The following is a 20,955-nucleotide window of genomic DNA, read 5'->3' as shown; positions in this document are numbered from 1 at the left end:
ACTCGGCAACTACTTGGAGCTTATTTAAACTCTGAAATAGTTTTAAATTTGAGTTTGACATCTAAGCAGCTAGTAAAGAAGTGTAAGTGTAATAACGCCACCATGCACAATGTTTTCACAACCCCATTGCCAAACAAGAATGTAAATACTGGACGGATTGCATCCAATGCCAACATTTTTTAAATTCTCTCTTTCTACAATATCTGTGCAAGGTTAGGGAACTAAAACACTGTGCCTTTTAAGACTGAAGCTGCACCACTGAGAGACACTGAGAACATCAGCACAGCGGAGGACAGTCTCTCGTCTTCTTACTAAACTGTGATGAGTAAATAGTTCCCTACCCTTCTACGTTCGACTTCATTTGAAGGACCTGGATTTGTAACAAGCTGGGTCTCTGTGTCATAGTTTTGACTGTAATTGCTGTTGGTTTTGATAATATATTACTCACTCACTTCTTCAGAGCGAACACTGCCTGAACAGACAGGTCAGAGACCAACAAGTCCTCCAAACTAAATGACACGATAGGCTAAAACATCTCCCAGCACAATCCATTTAGCAGCTGTTCTTGAGCTTTCTATCATATCTGTCGGTAGGAAACGGGATGTGAACAGCAGTCTCCGGTGTCCGACCAGAACAACGTCACACCTTTAATTCTGGCAGCCAAAAATAATAATTCCCACTGCCACTGGGTCATACTGTAGGTCGTTTTAAGCTTCTGTACAAACCACTTACTCTGTTATTTTCCTGGTGACGACATGCTCAGTCTTAGACAAGTGTCATTGTACTGATGTGGAAGAGAAAACGAAGGTAAACGTTAAAATGATTATGGACTCGGACATGGATTCATCTTTGTGCTACTGCAGTAGTTTGTGCATGCAGCTGATAATTCTTACAGACATTTGGGGCGTTACGGGCCGAGTTACGCTAGATAAGAACTGGTTCTTACGACATGTTGTTCGACATTTCCACATCAGTGGTTTGGATGATATGACAGTTATTTTGTTTACAGCCTGTCTGATCGTCCTGCCGCTCGTGTTCCTGACCTGTTGGACTCGTCTAGAGATGTCGCCACATCCCAACAGCTCAGCAGTGAAGCTGTAGCTGATGTCCAAAACTAGAAATAAAGACCCAGGTTGTGAGCTTTCCTTCAGGAGAACATTAAAAAGCACTCCTTCTCCCTCCTGAATGAATTGAATAGTGGAAAAGGACATTTGGTAACAAAGAATACCAAGGACATGACCTCTCTTAGCTCTAAGACTCAGCTATTAATACATTCCCTGACCACAGCTAAATAACCTCAGTCTGACATATTACAGAAAACAGTCTGTCTGTGTGGAGGATGAAGACTTCGGCTCGAATAGCAGCTTGAGTGAGAAGAGGAGGAGGTGGGGAGGTAAATAAGGAAGGTGAAGATGGGTCAAACTACATGAGGAGATGATCAGAGGAGATTTGGGACTTGCCACGCTGCAGAAACAGGAAGTGTGTGTCTGCTTGCGACTGGCTTTACGTCACGCTGAAATGTTTCCCCCCAGCTCCGTCCTGGGTGACCTAATTTCTGGTCGTCATGCCACTGAGGGAAGAGAGCAAGGATTCTCAATTTTTACAAGAACACGCACATCTATTCTGATCCTGCTTTCTTTCCGACCGTCTGTCTGTCTGTGTATCTGTGTGTGTGTCTGTTAAACACACACACACACACACACACACACACACACACAGACATGCAGTCCCACCCGGTCGATCATGTCCAGACTTGAGTGTTGCTCTGCAGGTAAGACTGTGTTGCGTAAGCAGCAGGAGAAAGGTGGAGAACATAAAGAGGAGCTTTGCAGAATACCACAACACACACACACACACACACACACTCACTCACGCTCATACAGTCAGTCACATGTCACATGTACAGTAGTGTGCAGTTATGTAGTTCATCTTGAGCTGAGCAGTTAAATCCAAATAAGAACTTGTAAGTTTATATTTCTCTGAATGTATCATCACTGTCTCCCTCACACACACACTAACACACACACTAACACACACACACATTCCTGCACTGTCTCCTTCTGCACAGCTCCTATCCTCCCGGGCGCGCACATGCACGCGCACAGACCCACAAACAGCCACTGCGATGCAATGCTGCTGTCGCCACAACATCACGAAATGGCGGAACTCGCTCCTGCTGCGGTTAACATCGCTATTATTCACGGTGTGTGTGAGTGCGCGCGCGCGCGCGTGCATCTGTGGCCTCTGTATCTGTGTGTGTGTCTTTGAGTGTGTGTGTGTGTGTGGTGTGAATCTGTCAGTGAGCAGGCAGCTTAACATCTGCCCCACATAATACAGACAGAGCGGCCTCTATTATGCTGTCTGACGCACGCGCACGGCGGTGAGCGCACGCGTGCAGCAGCAGCAGCTCAGGGCCTCATTACATCACGTCCCAATTGTTAAGAAAAAAACATCAACAACAAACAACAGGAGTGTCGGTGGGAGGCCAACTGATCCCACACTCTGTTATACGACCTGATTTCCTCAATCACTGGCCGCCGTGCACGAGCACTACAGCCCACACACACATACACACACACAAACACACAAGCAGGCTGTCGTACGTGCACGCGCACGCACACCACCGGGCGGGCGGCAGCAGCAAAACCAGATGAAGGCGCAGGGAGACGCATCCATGCGCTGTGGAGAGGGGGAGGATGGAGAGGAGAGGGGAGGAAAGAAGGGGGGTGGACAGGTGCTCAGCAGCCTCACGCGCACGCGCGCACACATAGACACAGGCACCACATGCACGTGCACACAGATGGAGACATTTACCCGTAGTGCAGTCAGGTCTATCTCGTCCAGACTCCGCGCCGGGGAGTCGCTCGCCATGGTTCTCTCGGTATTTACGGGACTTAAGATGGAAGCTTCCTCAACGACCATCGACCGAAAGGTGCAGAGCGGCGGGGATGAACACACACAGACACTCCTCTAAAATAAATAAATCCCCCCACCCACCCCAAAAACAAAAAAATCCCCGAAAAATCCCTGTGCAGGCGATGCTTTCGCGAGAGGAGAAATGACCGCTCCAGGAGGGAGAGGAGACGGAGGAGGAGCGCAGGAGGGAGGCGATGAGCTCCAGGTGCTACATGCTGCTCGGCGCGGGGGAATCCGGTGCTACATGCCTCCACCTCGAACCCAAATCTGGACCGGACAGGCGAGGACTGGGGGGTGACTCACGCGCACAGAGACAGAGACAGACAGCAGGAGAGCACAGCAGCCGAGGCGCACTGACAGTGAACACACTCCGTCTGTCCGTCCGTCTGTGTGGCGGAACAGCAGCGCGCTTCCCGGGAGTGGCCTGTGAGGAGGCTGCGCTACAGACAGAGACGCCCACAATGTCTCTCTCTCTCTCTCTCTCACACACACACACACACACGCACACACACACACACACACACCATCAGGGTGACAGGAGAAAGAGGCAAATTCACACAGCTGTCTGTTCCTGTATGGCAGCTTATTAAGGACAAAGCTAAGTGATAATCAATCGAGATTCTGAGCTGCAGGTCACAATCACACACCCTCAAGCATTAACTGCCAGGGGCGTGCGCACACACGAGGGGGCAAGGACCCTGCCCTTTCTTGTCAAAATGGCCTTTAAAACACCCTCGTGGGACATTTTCATGCTTCGTTTATGTCTTGATGTCACATCAAAAGGACAGTTAAGGAGACATTAGTGCCCTCTGTTCAGTCCCCAGTGTGTGCCTCTCATGTCAGAGTCAGAGATTTTCCTAAAAGTACATATCCGGTGTGCATAACACAGAGAACACAAAACTTCCTGCTGTTCTGAAGACTCTTCGAACCACCTGGATGAAGATATATTCCATCTGCTGCACGATAAAAAACATCTCCAAACGGCTGGTACTGTATTTTGTAATCCAGGTAGCTGGAAATTACATTAGTTTTAAAACCCAAGCAAAATATGAACGCGTTACTTTGTATGAAAATATTAAATATCGGAAGGTAACATCAAAATACACAAAAAAATAACCGATTTTAATTTGGGTTCATGTTGCACACATTTAGCATGAAAATATGTCATTTCCGGCCACCATCTTTGTTTAAATTTGGTAAAACAGGCACTTCAGAACAGCGGTCAGTTAAACTATGTTCTCGGTTTTTCAAATATCACATATTATACACACACATTATATCATATACATATATATATATATATATGCTGCTTAGTTCTGTGACTCAGGCACAAACTGGGGCTATGCTCATGGCACTTTTTCAACAGCAGAGCTTTTCCAAGAACCTTTTCAGGACCTGCGTCTCAACCTGCGTAACTTCCCCCCTGTGCCCCGGGCCGCAGTGCCCTCGTTACATCAGTCTGCGTGTCGAGGTTTCAGAGCGTGCAGGGACAGATGTGTAAATATCACAGTGGGGATCTCACACGCCCGGCTGTCACTGTTCTCTGCAGCTGCTGACAGATTCGCAAAACCTGAGAGTCTTTGAGGATTCCTGTCAGCAGCTTCTGACTCGCCTGCAGGACACACCCATAATCTGCTCTTAGAAGCATGTCTGCGATCACAGACTGAAATCTCTTGACAAATACATAAGACAAGACTGAATACATATAAAGTAAGCAATAATGCACAACAAGAGTCCTGATATATGGAAATAATCAGGGCACTTAAGAGTACATTATTGCTTTAATGCCACGGCTGCTTACAAAAACATAAAAATAAAAGGTAGGCTGTGTTTAAATCATCCCTCAAGTGTGTTTGTAGACACAGAAATAGTATGGAGTGTAACGTTTTTGTCGAACAGCTATAGCTATAATGTTTATAGATAATATAGATTTAATTGTAATTTGTGTAACCTATGTTCATTTTGTCTATAGATCTTTTGTCTATTTGTGCTGATTAATATACAAATCAGTTGCATGTTTGCATTTACCTGGGGATGAAAATGTAATGGATTCTAAATATAAATCGTCCCTATTGTTTTAAACACTGTACAGCTCTTTTCATTTTAAAAACGGATATATTTCACATATTTTTTATTGTGAATTTGCACCAAAATACCAAGGCAAACTCCTCGTGCGTGAAAACCTACTTGTCAATAAACCTGTTTCTGATTCTGACAAACCCTTCGCCTTAAATGAATCGTTAAATGTACAGTCAATTAAAGTGTATTCAACTCAAAACATCCTCGCCCATGTTTCTGCGCGCTTTCAAGTCTCGACATACTGCACACCTGGTTCACTGCTTCAGTTGGAAGTATTGTCAATCTATCAGTGAACAAACTAAATGTAATTTAAGAGCAAATCACATTAAATTGTATGTTTTAAGCTGTAAACAGCAATTAATATAATGCGTTTCCGTCTTTTGTGTGTGTGTGTGGGTGATGTGTCTCTTTCTACTGCAGGTACAGCCAGTGAGTTCTCAGGACACACCTCAACCAGTGATGTCATGCCAAGGCAGGTATTTCCCACACACCCACACACAAAACCACTTCAGATTGAAAACATCGATGTCAAAAATGACCTCAGAGTAATAAGAACTCCTATCTGACACAAAAACTGAACATTCACAAAAGTCTAGTTTATTGCAGGGCTGCTGATTACATCAGACTGTACAGGTGTTCGTGTTATTGTGTCCAGATCCCTGTGTGTCACTTTTGGGATGGGGGGCGGGGGGCATTGTCATGTTGAAACAAGAAAGGGAGAAACACAAACTGTTGACACAAAGTTGGAAGAGCACTGTTGTCTAAAATATCTCTGTATGCTGTTGCTTCATCGGACCAGAGGAGCCCAGAACGAACCAGGAGACGCAGACCAAAAGTACACTAAAGGACATAAACAGTGGTGTCCACATACTTTTGTCAGTGTAAGATTCAGATCGTGTTTCTGTGGCATCATCTAGTGGCACAAATGTGAACTGCAGACAGGAGGAATTTGGCACAATGGAGGTTTTCTGAGGACAAAGCTGTTTTTTTTTTTCATTTTCATCCGTGACATGTTTTTCATTTCAGCGATAGCGTGATAAAACCTGTGCAAAGAGTGAGAAAAACAGTCAGTGATCACAGGAGGAAGGAGGGACGATGGCAGTTAGAGGTGTGATGAAGACGCAGACAGATCAGACTGATAAAGTGTGTTTCATTTACTGAAATGTTCCTGTGGTGGCTTTTATCTCGTTCTGGATCTGAGGCATTTGCAACTGCAGTTTTGCACAAAGATATTAATTAAAATTAGAAGGCCCCTGGTTTGATCCTCACAACTTTCCCACAAGACTATCCCGTTCAAACAGGTGGATCATGCTTTAATTATTTATTTATTTATTTATTTTTTTTTCTGTTTATGTGTCTGGAACAAAATTACCATGAATGAAAATCCACCAAAAGTAGAACAATAGTCCATGTCATTTAAAATGATGTGGGATTAAGCTTAATGTTAAAATTAAAATTTTCTGAGAAAACCCTCAGTGTAAAGAGGAATTATTTCAGATTTAACTCTGTAACAATGAATTTGTCCTCCCCAACACCAGAAATAAAGTCTCTAAAATGTTTAATTTATTAGTTAGCTGTTAAATACTTTTATTATTTTATTTCGATTTATCTTTTATTACTTTCTCCTAGTTTTATTTTTATGTATCAGTTCCTTTAATGAGCGTTCTTCAACATCTGCTTATATTTCTAACTAAAATAATCAGAACTTTGTCTCTGATTTGTCTATATTCATCTGTTCATATTTATCTGTTTTACCGCCTGTAAAATAAAACATGGCCATTTTATTTTCCAACATGAAGGTGTCAAGGTTTTTTTTCGTTATTTCCTGTTTTATTTTGTAACACTCTCCCTCTCTCTCGTGTCTGTTAGTTTTGCTTCCTGTCGTTGATTGTTCTGAGTGTTTTCACCTGTGTCGTTGGTTTCACCTGTGTCTCGTCGTCTCCCTCTCCTAAGTCTGTGTCTTCCTTAATTCTTTGTCAGTTCGTCCTCGTTGCCATGTTGGTTTTGGCTTCTCTGATGTTGCACTTTTAGCTGCCTGTATCTCCCAGTAAGCTCTATTTAATCATTTAACCATCATGCTGCCTCCTGTGTCTGCATTTGGGTCCTTTCCTGTTCACCAACAACGTAACAGTAGGTCTAAACGCTGTTGTAAAGCCCTCTCCTCTTCTGGTGGTGAAATAATGAATAATTGATTTGATTAGCCTAAAAGTAGTCACTGGGTCTAAAAACCACTGCAAACAGCTTACAATTATGCTGTTGAAATACAAAATTCTGAATGACAGAAAGTCCTGATATCAAATCACATACACAGTGGCAATATGGTTTTTCAGTTTGTCACAGTTCATCAGTTTTATCACATTTATCATTTTTATTACTACCACTGCTGATATAACACACATACTTAAGCCAAACTGCAAGTACGCAAGCTATTTTCCCAATTAACACTGTTTCAGATGACATGAGTATGAATGACACATTTTGAGTGGAAAAACTGAAGGTAGATCCTTTTTTCTTTTTTAACGACTTAATACATCTATTTATTCCATCATTTCACAAAAAGCGACACGTGACATGGAGACTGCAGATCATTTAAGGGGTCGCCACAAGGAAACAACAGTCTGTGCAAATAGTGCATTTTCATCAGGACACAGTGCTTAAAGCCAGACAGAGGAAAGACGGGACAGGTGAGGGTTTCTCAGCCTCTACAGCCCAGGTGAGAGGAAAATGAGGTGACTGTTTCAAGGCCCATTTACACCTGGTATGAATCCATGTGCACTGTATGTCTGTGTTCACACTAGAAACAGTAACTCTGAAACCATCTGAAACAATAACTATATCCACATGTCTGGTTTTTAAATTCAGTTATTTTGATTTCACAGAAAATATCTTTAAACCATTTCCGTTCAGATTGACTTCATGCTGATTATCTAATCTTTCTTTGTAGGGTGAATTCAGTTTTCCGTTGTCTTTATAGTTTCTGGGGGTTTATGTTACAGTTTAACTGGCTGGTATTGCACAGAACAGCTAACATGAATGTTTTGTTTGCCTTTTCAGACTACAGTACTTGGTTAATTGTGGGGGAAGCTGCAAATATTCATCACAAAGATTAAAAACATGCACTGGAGCAGGAGGTAGAAACACAGGGAGGTAGAGAGGAAAATTCAAAAGAAGAGTACACTTAAAAGTCCCATTTTCCATAAATAACAGCAGAGAAGTTTCAGACACACAACTTCTAGACAGGCACACTGTTTAGCATCAATAATGTCCATGGCATTAAAGGCAACCATTCAGCTTGCAGGGTTCATGCTTTTATCTGTAATGTTTAATGGCAACAAGCTGCTGTCAGCTAGCGTATCATCTCATGGTTTTTTTTTTTGGTAAAATTTATAGCACAAAACCACGTCATGCAGATCACTTACAGACCAACAAGGAAGACACTGAGGAATACTGACGCTGCGTTCCAGAAATATCAGAGAACCAGAAGGAAACGCAACCACAAGGTTTTTTTTTTTTTTTTAAAATACAAATTCTGATGATCTGATGTCAACATGGCGTTTACAATGTGAAGGCTACACACCATTGTTTAACTTTTTAAATAACTGGTAAACTTGAATTTGATGTTTAGTGTAGCTTTGAGGTTTTATAGTACTAATCAAGATCTTAAACCTGCCACTGGGGGGCAGCAGAAACAAACTGGAAACTGACACGATCATTTTTAAGTTGATATGGTGAACTTGCAAAGCTAAGGGTTGCTTATTTACACATTCAGCAGAGACAGAGCGACATTAGCATTCATGTGGAGTTGTGTTTCTGGCCATCTGGCAAATGTAATATGAAAGGTGCCACTCATAGTGACGAACACACAACACTACTGTGCGTTTTTAGCATATTTAAGCTCTTCATTTTGGTTTTACACCACAGTTGTTTTGATTTAGTCTCAGTGATCAGTTGTTTCCAGATGTAGTGAGCAGCTGTTTTCAGCAAAAGAGCTTTAAAAAACCACTGAACACGAGCTGCTCATCAGCAAACAGCTGACCGACACAGTCAGAGAGCAGCTGGTGAACATAGTGGAGCGTTTAGCAGCTGAAGAGCCGGATATTTCCCTCAGGAGCTGCTGGAGACCAAACACAGAGCTGACGGAGAGAAGACCGGACTGCCGTCCATCAGGTGACACAAACACGCCTCCACATGAAGGATCATGTTGCTGCACGTCTGCTGGTTGTGTAAATAGGCAACTGTTTGCTAACAAGTTCACCCCAACAACTTTTATAAAATGTCAAAATTATGTTTTCAGTTGGCAAAAAAAAAAAATCAATTGAGTCTTTAAATGTACAGAAACATCCGGGAGCTAAAGGTGTAATAAAATTTGCACTTATAGCCGCTAAAACTTTACTTAACAAACCAATATTCAATAAAAGTCGTCTGTTGCTTAAGAATTTCCGCCTTCTGACAGCGAATGAAACGCAGTATTGTAATCTTATCATGCAGGAATCTGTGGGTTATGTAGTTAAAAAAAATAAGAACAGTAACGCTTTATTCAAGTCTGTACTTTCTTGGCAGTTTCCTGGAAAGGATAATTACTTGTACACACTTTCAGGTATTCATTCTGAATAACTACTAGTGTAATTTCAAGACTGTCAGTGCACAGCAGGTCAGCTAAACATGCAAACGTGTAAAATCTGTCTACAGGCAAAATACAATTTAACTATTATATGCAGAAGAAAGTTTCCAAAAATAAATGACTAACAAATGAATATTTACTTTACTAATTACAGCAGTTTGTTTCCCAGGAACTTACAGACGTAAAATAAAGCATAACCATAGGAACTACAGATCAGAGCATAAAAACAGGTCACTTAAGGCTTAATGTAGAATCCACAGTATGAGGAATGTAAATGAATGTATGTACTGCATTAACATCAGGCTACGCTCTCATCTTTGGCACTTGTGATTTCCTGTTTGACATAAATATTAAAGCAGGGGTTCAGAGACGAGTTTAAAATGGCTGGAGACGTCCGACAGCCCCATCCGGCTCTTCATCCCCACCTCTGCACTGCTGTCTTCGCTAAAGTATCTTTTGGTGTCTTTTCAAACAGTCCTCTCTCAACACAGAGTCAGAGCTGTGTTTGCCGGCCTCGGACGTTGCATAGTGTTGTTGGAGAGTGAAGAAGCGAGCCATTTTAAAAAGAGGAGAGATCAGAGTAATAGTTTGGTGGCGAGAGGCCAGGAGGAGGCGTGTCAGACCTCAGAGCTGATCACTTCAATTTTTCCTTTACTACTTCTTGTAAACACGAGGCTCGGGTTGTCAGCGCTCCGTCTGCTGGTCTGCTCCTCTCCATGTTTGTATGTGTGTTGCATCTGTTTAAAACAATGTACTGTGTGTACATATCAGTTCTGAGAGTCTCCATGTTTTTCCAATGATACTGTGTCTGTTTGTATCTGTGTGATATTTTAGTGAGTGTAATGTTGTTCATGTGCATTCAGTGGCACTGCTGGTACAGAGGCTTTGTCACAACCACAGCTGACACCATTTTGGAAGTCGTTTTGGCTGCTAATGCTACAGTAAACAGTAAAACAGTGAACTGTCTCTTATTCTCTTCTCCTAAATAATGAGAGCATTTGAAGCTCTGGGTTACAGGCAGAATCTCCAGTTATTGGTCCTATTGGGCTGAAATCTTTGTGTGGCCACAGCGTTAAAAACAGTTTCTCCAGATTATCTAAACCACTTTTTTGGAGGTCAAACAAAGTGAACGCACTTGAAATGTTGGTAATAATCCCTCATTGAAGGGAAACTGTGACCACAACTACAGTAAGTACAGTAGGTCAGAGCTGAACCACAAAGTCTGTCTGTAAACTGATGGATGTTTACATCAGACATTCTGGGTAACATTTAGTTTTTTTGGTTGAATTCTATTTGAAGCCCACTTGAACAAAGTTGGTAAGGATAATGTTGTCATAACCGAAAGAACCAATGGTGGAGCTACAATTTCAGTTTTCCTTTAACAGTCCAGTACATCAGGGGTTCCCAACCGGTTCTGCACTGTGGAACATTTTTATTTTAATAAAAGTAAGGCTGTAAGTAGGTAAGACATTTGCATCTTATAACCAAACGCTTTTATCTCTCCGGCCAAGTTTTTGTTTATTTAGTTCAGACCAGTATAACGTTGTTGTGGGGGTGTCAGGGACTGATGAGGAAAGATGCAGCACAGACAACACAGACTGCACCAACTTCAAGGTTTTTATTGCACAAACACCCTAGTTATATATATTATTATTATTCAGTTTTTTTGTGTGTGTGGCCCAAATTGCACTGTTTTCTCGTAGCAAATGTTCGATGGGCCAGTACCGGTCTGCAGACCAGGGGTTGGGAACCACTGTAGTACAAAGCTCAAGAAAAGCCATTGCCTGGGAGGCTCTGTTCAGGGCAAAAAACCTTTTTAGTGATGACACCAATGTTTACGCTCTCATGTGACTACAAGCCACAAGACAGATATATTACATACTGTTGTTTTTGTAACTATAAAATTACTTTAAAGGGAATAAATAAAACAGTACCAGATTTTTTTGAGCCATGAGCTAGTTTTCAGCCAGTCGGACCTCTAAAATGGCACCACAGTGGGCATTATAGACCTGTAAGTCCTCCATATGCTGTGCGTGAACACATGAATTCACAGGTGAGTCCCTCTATCTCAGGTCCAGACCTCCATGGGCACCATGGCCTCCTTGGAGCCGATGGGAGGAAGCAGGTTCTGCTCTGACAGGAACTGAAGAGGAAACTGGACCACAAAGCCGCGGATCTTCTTCAGTTCCTCGTGAGCCCGGGCCGGGTCCTCCTTGTCCAGACCTGACTTGGCCCGGTAGCCCTCCAGCTCCAGGATGTTACGGACATCGCTGGACGGCAGACAGCGGAAAACCTGAAGGAAAGACGGTGTCAGAGAGAGAACCAGGGTTTGGTGTCGATAACTGGTTCCGAACTCAACCCAGTTTCACACACATTATTACGCATGTGCCACTGAACATGTACTGTATAGAGTTTACAATATGTCATCGATTCCTCAGTGACTGAATCGGAAACGTTAGCCATGGTCCAAACCTCAATACAAGTCGGCTTCAGGCTACTGCCGAGGTCTGCAATTAACAGTTTTCATTATCGATTCATCTGCCCATTATTTTTTTCTGTTAATTCTAATTAAATGGTAGGAAACTAAGAAAACGGTCCATCACAATTTCGCAGAGCCTAAAGTAACATCTTCAAATTACTTCTGTCTGACCAGCAGTCCAAAACCCAAAGATATTCAACTTACAGTCAAATAAAAAAGTGACAAAAGTCACAAAGAAGCTGAAACGCCCTAATGTTTGGCTTTAAAAACTAGTTAAACAATTAATAGATCGTCAAATTATGTTAAACTCATTGTTTCAGCTCTACTACTGGCCTCGCAGGACTAATAAATGCCAAAACATTTTTTTTTTTTAATTTAATTTTCACAACTTACCTGCTCCTGCATAGTTTTGTTTGCTGCACCAACGCTGACATAATCAGCTTTATACTTTTAAAGACATGATAGAGATGAAGTTGGTTGTACAAAACTGGAACAAAATCTGCACAATCCCAACAAACATCAGCATATTTTGTGTCATGTTAAACACTGTTGATATTTCATGATTTGATAGTTGCGGCACCAAATCGTATTTTAATTTTTGTAGTGATAAAGCTAATGATGGAAAACTGGAAAAACCCTGAAATCCAGCCGTGACAACAGAAGTGGAAGAAGCCCGAGTTGTAAAATCAGACTCACCTTCTGGTAAATGTTGGCGTTGCGAGCGCAGGTGGACATCCAGACCTCCTTGTAGAACTGGTCGCTGACGGGATCCGACACGTCGATGGAGGGATCTGTGTGAGCGCCCAAAATGGTCCTGAGAGAGAAACAAAAATCGGGGTGAGAGACACTAAAGGCACCAGAAAGGGAAATGCTAAATGAGATGTTTGGCAACAAGAAGCAGACATAATGATGAAATCTACATGGTTACCTAAACAGCTACAAGAGAGAAGAAGGGGCTTTTCATATGCCTGCAGTGGTAAAACTAACTAGTATTTAACAAAACAAGTGAAACAGAGGTAGAATCTTTGTCCCATTAATCATTTTGCGACCCCTGAAATGTGTCTTGCGACCCACTGGAGGGGCCCTGACCCGCAGGTTGGAAACCACTGACCCACACAGCCTATGCTTGCACTATCTGTGATTTTAGGTCTGTCAGACCGGTTTTCATCAGATTTTGACACCATAAGCCTAACACTTCTTGTCAAATCACTTTGACTTACATGATAAATATAATTCACATTTTAGCTCCACTGTGATGCTGAATTTTAAATGTCAAATCTTCATTTAGAGACAGTCGAATTAAATGTGTGCTTTAAACTTAATATCTATGCAACCAAAATAAGTCATTTTTACAAAAAATTACTCAGAAATAAAAGCATCACTGTTGCATGCAAATAAAGAATTACATTAATGAATATTGTTACAGTGATTGGCAGTGTAAAGGTAAGTTTACTCTTCCCCCTAATCTTCTCGTATTTCACGTTTAATGTCTTTAAACTGTATTTCACACGAATCAAGCTTGGAAAAAGATGCACTGGATGAAACAACAAAATGAACCAGGATTCAGGATGTTTCAGTACTTGAAGCACTCGAGGCGGAGCTGCAGGGCGTATTTTCCAGCTTGGTACTTCTGCCCGTCCATCACCGCCGTCACCGTCTCGGAGTCCTCCACGATCACCGCCACCTCGCTGTCCCTCTTTCCCAGCATGCTCCGGTCGTTGATGTTGGCAGAACCTGCAGTAACACAAAGGAACAAGACAAGTTAGAGCACACCCGTTAGTCCACCAGCAGATGGCGCTGCAACAACTGATTTCAGACTTCAAAAGACTAAGCACACACCTTCATAAAATGCTATTTCTCTTTAATAATATAAAACATATACACTCATATGTGAAACATAAAATATGTTAAATATTTAAAATCTGAATGAATTACTCCAAAACAGGTATCCACTTTCAAATCAAGGGCATGAAAGTTAATTATTTCCGTTATATTTTATAGCAATGGTTAAGTTTATGTCCCTGTATACAGTGGCTGGACAAAATAACCGAAAAATCGGCATAATTACAGAACAGAAATAGCTAAAATTGAAAACGAGGTCAGGAGATGATTGATGGAATAGGAAACAAAAAAAAAAAATCAGACTTTCCTTAATCTTAGTGTTTTTCTTGTGAATTTGTGACAGTTTCACCTCTGTAGGCTTATGAAAACAACTCAAATCAAACAATCTGAGAAATGAAAATCCCTCATAGACATGCAATAAGTAGACAATGCTTCATTTAAAGGGGTCACGAGCCTAAAAGGTTGGGAACTACTGCTTTAGGGTAACTGGAGCCTCCGTTCAGCTCACCTTTAAATGATCAGTTCAAGTACAAAAACAAAAAACCTTAACCAGCAGTGAAAACATGCACCATCTGCAGCACTTCACTGTGCTGTTAGAACATACTGTGTATTTTTAACATGAGTGGCTGCAGAGGAAACTGAATCCCTAAACCTCACCACAACCCAACTGATGACTTTGGTTTGCAACATTTTCAGGCTTTTAAAATCTTTCTCATCCTGTCATTTTTCTTCTGTGCCTTCTCTAAGATAAAGGATGTCACCATCTCTCTCTGCAGCTCTCGTTTCTTTCTCCTCTATTATACATGTTCAGTCCGGTGTCAGGGGAATATTTCATTACATCTGTCATCTTTTAATCTTGTAATTCAAGCTGCTGTATCAACATCAGCTGAACCTCTGAGTGTCTAGCGTACTGCGGTTCAGTGAAGTGGCCATAAAAAAAAAAAGCGTGAAAAGCACATTTACCGATTATGACGGTGTTGTCGTCAGCGATGAGCATCTTGCTGTGGACGTAGATGAGCTCGGTGACCAGCTTCCCCTCCAGCTCAGCATGAGTCCTCAAACCAGCGATAGAGATGTAGTTTATCCACTGCTCTCCCACTGGAAATAAGAAACAGCCAGCCAGAGTCATTATGGGAAGACATCAGTGCCAGCAGAGATTGTATTTCCTAAGTTTAATCATATTCAGGACATGAAAACAACAGTTAGAGCTCATTATTTAGTTCTTTAAAAGAAATCCGAATCTCTTGAGTCTCTGCACGTTGATATTCATAACATAATAAAATGAACCCGAAGGTAGGAAGTCAAACTAACTATGCTTTAAGAAGTACTTGGCACTAAAGTATATGTGACTTGACATTAACATGACAGTGTGATTAAAGGCATGACTTATCTAAAAATACAGAAAACCAGAAAGCAGATTTGTTTTTGGCTCTTGCATGTGTGTTATTTTAAATGTATGTTGTTTTGTGTGTGTGTGCAAATTTAATGTTTCTTAAATTATTCCTATGTTACAGGTTATACATACTGTATACGCCTGCCCTCCAGATGCACCTTTATTTATCCAGTAGGGCGGCTTTACCGAGCACACATACTCCTAAGTCTTAGATTTCTCTCTTCTCTATTTTCATCTACACCAAGCAGTTATGTTTTGGTTCTGACTGTCAGTTTATGTTATCAGTTGATCTAAAAAAAATTTGTGACAGATTTCAATCAAAAGTATGTAGAAAAGTGGTACATTTTAGTCCACATACAGTTCAGAAATTTCTTCCTTAACATTGCTGGATAGAGCATTTATGAACTACTGCACTTTACTGAATGAAAAAACACACATGTATCCCATTATGGTCTGCCACTACTAAACTTGTATTTTCATTGCAGATTTAGATCCATTGATCAAAAAGAACAGTAGCACGAAATGTAGTAGCAAATACAGTAGCAGTATAAGTGGTAGTAGTTGGAGTTATGAAGTACTAGTTGTAGAAGTACAAGCTATTAAAGCTGCAGTAGTGGTGCTGGTACTGTAGTAATAGCAGTGGCAGCTGTGGAAGGAGAAGCAGTAGTGGTGACTGTGATATTAAAAGTAACAGTAGCAGTTGTAGATGTACTATTGTGGTAACTAGTTGTAGCAGTATCAGCTATTTATTGTCGTAGTAATGGTAATTTAACTGTAGTAGGAATTAAAGAGTAACTCAACACCAAGATGAAAAGCAGTGAAGTGTAACCACGCCCAACAGTGATGTCACGGTGCACTGACACATGCTGGAGTACACTTTTACGTCACTGCAGCAAGGTGAGGAGTTAAACCACTTGAGGTCACGTTTTCAGCTGCTGTTAAGTTGCTCGTTAAGGTCGTGGTTGCAGTAGTGATTTGATACTAAAACTTAAAACTTGTCTTAAATATTAATACTTATACTTTAGGTCTATGGGGTTGCAGACCTGTAGTGTGAACATAAGGTTCAAGTTGTCATCGCCTCTGACTTACTCTCTCTCCTGAGCTGGGAGATGATGGAGTGGTCTCCTCTGTTCATGGTCCTGCAGGGTAACGGAGGGACAGAGGTGGATGAGCAGCAGATCCACATTCCTCACAATACAAGCCTTTGTGTGTCAGTGCGTTTGCATGGGGAGGGCTGAGTGTTTACTCAAGAATGCAGGCTAGACAATAAATGTCAGCCTCAAAAGGAATGGCATGTACACACACACACACACACACACACACACACACACACTTATGTACAGAGTTTATAGCCCTGTGGTTAAAGAGTTAAGGTGTGGTGGTAATCTATCAGCTGCTTCTTCCGGGATTAAACCCTCATCAAACAAACTCAAACTGCAGGTGGGTTCATAGCTTTCTCGTCACATGGGTGCACTCACGCAAACACACTTACAGACACACACACACACACACAGACACCTGTAGTTGAAGTGCATGATGGCCTGGATGGCGCTGCCCCCTCCGGTGGTGATGTCTCCTTCGAAGCCTGGCAGCAGAGGCGTCACCACGTACACTCGGTACCTTTTACCCTCCCTAAAAATCAAAAAAAGAGACAACATTATGAACATAATGACATGATTAGCGTATGAAACATTTATCACCAAAGATGGAGGGCAGATAACAGCTGTGGAAGTTTACTTTCCAACTCATCAGATGCTGACTTAGATTACAAGAACAAATAAGACGCACCGCAATTTACACACCATGTTCAAACAATGTTATTGAGGCTGCGTCACAAAACTAGAAACTGGAACATCACTGAGGCTGGTTGTGAGTAAACACTGTCAAATCTCCACTAACCAGTTTAGAAACACGTCCTCATCTTGTCACTTCTTTAGAGACAGAAAACTGACATTTGGGAAAAGAAGATGTGGGTGAGAGACATACATCCATGGTGAGAGAGCGGTGGAGGAAATATCGGAGAGATTTAGTACGTTTGAGCCTCAGTCAGACCCAGATGAGGAGGCTGTTGTGCACCAAATTCAGCGACTAGCAGACGTATCTGAACGGTTTATCTTTCTGTTGTTTGTTAGCTTGTAACTGGCAGTGGCTGACGCAGCATTAGTGGTTGTGAAACATACAATAATATCTGATATGATGTTACAGTGTGTTCACATTGTTATTACATAACGTCAGTAGATAGTGGAAGGAAGCTCCAGGGTCCGCTTTACATCCAAGAACTACACACTCCACCATGTTTGCTGTCAAAACTCTCATGCTCTCTGTACTGACAAGTCCGCTCTGCTCTGGAGGTTTCAGGTTTCTTTGCCGGTGGCGTTGTGATTGGCTTTTGAATTTGTGACGTACCAAATCTAGCTTGCCCGGAGAACGTTTGAATCTCAGATTTTAGGGAAGTGCAAGGACATCTCCCCCCCCCCTTCAGTAGAGGAATGTGAAAACACCTCTCTAGTGAAAAACTTTGCATAGATACAAGTCAGTAAAGCCGAGGTCTGACATTTTAGGGGACCTAAACATAAGAAAAACACATTTTTGAGTGGAGGGCTACTTTAAAGAATTGTAACCAAGATATGTACTGAGCAGAACATTTTACAGCTGAAAAAGAAATATGTTCTCTGGTGGAAAAACTATGTAATGATGACACTGCTGATACCAATATACTTATCTGTGCTAACCAAAAAGTGGCTGCTGATATTGGCACTGCCGTGGTGTGTTAGTCTGGCTCTAATCTCTTCCTCTCTAAAGACTATTTTATGAGGCAGTTAGGAGGTGGATGCTTCAGTTCGTCCGACCTTCTAAATAACTGTGTAGTTTAACAGTTTTACAACCCAAGAGACAAGAACATCTTGCAGATATTGGAACTGAATTTCTCTCTTTTACACAACTTCAACATCCCTGAGTTCAGAGAGTTGGTCTAAAAGTGACAAGGAAGAATGCATTGAATAAAAAAGAAGATATCACTGGTTCTGCTGCATCGATTTTAATATATAATTTTTTCATCACTGTTTAACCACAGCAATCATCACTGTTTTAGGAGTGCAATGTTAAATCAGTAGGCGACTTTTCTACTTCATATTTTACCTTGAATTGAATTGCATTTCTGCTTTTACTGCTGTTTGTTTTTGATGAGTGCTGATTGTTTTGTATGGCTTATGTGTGTCAGTTTTAGGGACTCTTGGTATTTCACCCGGCGGCGCCGCCTTATGTCCTGCGTCACACAGAGTGTCGTGTGCCTGATTCTCGACGGCTTTTTGGATAAGCTAGCGAAACGGTAACCTAAAAAGTTGCTTATTAACCTAATCTTTGCCGGAACCCTAAGATTAAACCTACAGCAGACCTCACGCCTAGTTGTAACTTCAAACAGAGATGATTTTTAACTTTTTGTGATCATTGATTTACAAAGATACACTTAGATTTGTGCTCCTTGTACTGCTGGAACGGCAGCAACTATAACTTTAACCTGCAGAGTGTCAAATGACTTTTACCGGACTGTTGATAAATTCTCAAATTGACCATCATAATGTTATACTGGAAAATATGTACTACTGCTAAAATATATTGACATTTAGATGGACTAAATTATGTCCAACAACAAAAATCTACTCAGATGAGGGAGTCTGTATTCCGATATCAATGTAGTATTTTGCATCAATAGTACAAATTCTAGGAAAACAGGAATATTCTGTATGCCTTCATACTTGCACAAGCGTGCACTGCTTCGTCCTGCAAAACCACGCCCATCCGGGTGAAATTTTTAGTTTTTAGATTCCCGTCAGTTTTATACTGTAATATGAGCACGCCAAAAAATCCTATTAGAAGAAGTGAAATTGTGAGGGCTGCTGTTTGGTCTTCACTCAGACACTCCCCATAAGGATGTTTGTTTCAGCACTTAGCAATGTTTTCCTTTTTATCCGCTTACAACTAGACTATGAGAAACAAGAGAGACGGAACATTTATAAAAACCGCCCTGGACTGTTTATACACTAAATCAGGTCAGGTTTGTGTGTAAGTGCCAGTTTGTGTCCGTGTGTTTTCCCGTGTTATGTGCAGGATGTGTGTCCGCTGATAAGCGCTGATATCCCTGACAACAAAACATCACAGAGAGAGAGAGAGAGACTGAACCTCACATTGGAAAATATTCTAATAATTCTTCACAGAGGCCAAGACAAACATGACGAATGATATGAAAGCAGTCAATCTGGAAGGTACACAGAGCAACAGGATCACGTCCATCAACATACACTGTGCGTGTTCGTGCGCGTGCACATGGGTTGTGTGTTTCTGGGAAATAATTCCAAGATAAGCCTGAGGGCACATACACAAAGACATGCGAGTGTGTGTTTGATTATTATGCATGTCTGTGTGTTTTTTTTACCTGTAAATCGTTTTAATTTAAGGTAAGGCTAGATACACACAGCAGCCAAATGTTTACAAAGTGTGTGTTAATTTAATATTTGGTATAGCATGTGTGTGTGTGTGTTACCTAAATGCTCTGATGATGCGCTCGGCAATAGCGTCTCCTATCTTGTTGAAAACGTGTCTGTTGTCTGCACAGCTGATGAAAAACTGATTCTGAAAGACAAACAAACAAAACACAAGTCTGTAAATGAGCAAGAACTTGCATTTGTTCTGGTCTCAAGTCACATTTATATGCTGCAAAATGGAAAAATTCATTCTTCCATTGCTTTTCTAAGAAATTCACAGTTGAAAAGTTCTCTGAAACAAGAGAAAATACGCAGACTACTTCACCTCTATTAAAAGGAACAGTTCAACATTTTGGGAAATTTGCGCTAATGTGCTTTCTTACCGAGAGTTAGATGAGAAGATTGATTCCACTCTTATCTCTGTCTGTTCAATATGAACAGTCAGCAGACGGTTAGCTTAGCACAAAAACAGAGGGAAACAGCTAGCCTGGCTCTGTCTAAAGGTAACAAAATCCACCTACAGTACCAGCATCTCTGAAACTCACTAATTAACACATTATATCTTGTTTGATACAAAAAGTATCTATTTTACAGAGGGTTATGTGCCAGCCTTATTAAGTGTAAAGTTATTAAGAGAGTGTATTCGGCTTTTCTTTACAGCAACATGTGTCTGAATTTAACCGTCCAGCTGTGGAAAATGACTTGGAGTGGCTACTTAGTGCAAACAGTAAGTTACTTATGTGCATGTAAACGAGTCTCACTTTACAGAAAAAACTAATATGTTGGTTTGCAAGTGTCACAAGATGACAACAATATATCTGCAGGGGTTAGCAAGTGTTTCAGATGAATACCAGTCACTCCTCTGTTACCACACTGACTGGCTTACAAGCTTCCTAAACTGGCAGAACTGGCCCCGGCTTTGTATATTTACTAGGAAACTGCACACTCCCAGTCTCCTCTCTCGAAAGCTTGAGTGAAGATTGTTGTTAAAGCATTAGAAAAGGGGAGAGACTTAAAACACTCAAGCAGAGTCGGAATAATATTTGTTGTTGGACTGACAATCCATGGTGACGGTTAGTTTCATCATCTGTGTTGTTGCTATGGTTACCTGCAGTTTAACAAACCTTTTGCACTGGTTTAGAAG

General features: G+C 41.4%; 2 protein-coding genes and 1 long non-coding RNA gene across 22 annotated transcripts in view; 1 reads left to right on the top strand and 2 right to left on the bottom strand.

The window, feature by feature from the left end:
- The window catches only part of tnikb (TRAF2 and NCK interacting kinase b), a 60,712-nt gene extending 57,390 nt beyond the window's left edge, over positions 1-3,322 (bottom strand). For 5 of the 17 annotated variants that reach the window (XM_044176040.1, XM_044176046.1, XM_044176050.1 and 2 more), the window contains exon 1: positions 2,815-3,315. In XM_044176040.1, the coding sequence (XP_044031975.1) occupies positions 2,815-2,922 (108 nt within the window). In that variant the 5' untranslated portion in view covers positions 2,923-3,315. Of the gene's footprint in view, positions 1-2,814 lie in introns of all 17 variants that reach the window. The other 12 variants (XM_044176044.1, XM_044176041.1, XM_044176049.1 and 9 more) reach the window with 7 other exon arrangements.
- A 233-nt stretch (positions 3,323-3,555) lies between these two features.
- LOC122866422 lies at positions 3,556-10,577 on the top strand. 3 transcript variants are annotated; one of them, XR_006375700.1, is made up of 3 exons: positions 3,556-5,471; positions 5,795-7,125; positions 7,556-10,577. It is a non-coding gene; the product is annotated as an uncharacterized LOC122866422 (long non-coding RNA). The 3 variants fall into 3 exon arrangements; XR_006375701.1 differs by lacking the exon at positions 3,556-5,471 and having other exon boundaries at positions 5,488-7,042; XR_006375699.1 differs by lacking the exon at positions 3,556-5,471 and having other exon boundaries at positions 5,488-7,125.
- Positions 8,296-20,955, bottom strand: part of pld1b (phospholipase D1b) — a 48,469-nt gene continuing 35,809 nt past the window's right edge. For both annotated transcript variants that reach the window (XM_044176060.1, XM_044176059.1), the window contains exons 20-26: positions 19,871-19,959; positions 16,849-16,962; positions 16,420-16,469; positions 14,901-15,035; positions 13,676-13,829; positions 12,792-12,909; positions 8,296-11,909 (exon numbers count right to left, since the gene is read on the bottom strand). In XM_044176060.1, coding sequence (XP_044031995.1) covers positions 11,685-11,909; positions 12,792-12,909; positions 13,676-13,829; positions 14,901-15,035; positions 16,420-16,469; positions 16,849-16,962; positions 19,871-19,959 — 885 coding nt within the window. In that variant the 3' untranslated portion in view covers positions 8,296-11,684. The remainder of the gene's footprint in view (positions 11,910-12,791; positions 12,910-13,675; positions 13,830-14,900; positions 15,036-16,419; positions 16,470-16,848; positions 16,963-19,870; positions 19,960-20,955) is intronic.

This window comes from Siniperca chuatsi, linkage group LG19 (genome assembly GCF_020085105.1).
Source record: "Siniperca chuatsi isolate FFG_IHB_CAS linkage group LG19, ASM2008510v1, whole genome shotgun sequence".
NCBI lineage: Eukaryota > Metazoa > Chordata > Actinopteri > Centrarchiformes > Sinipercidae > Siniperca > Siniperca chuatsi.
The sequence above is the reverse complement of the archived record's forward strand: the minus strand, read 5'-3'. Positions and strand labels throughout refer to the sequence as shown.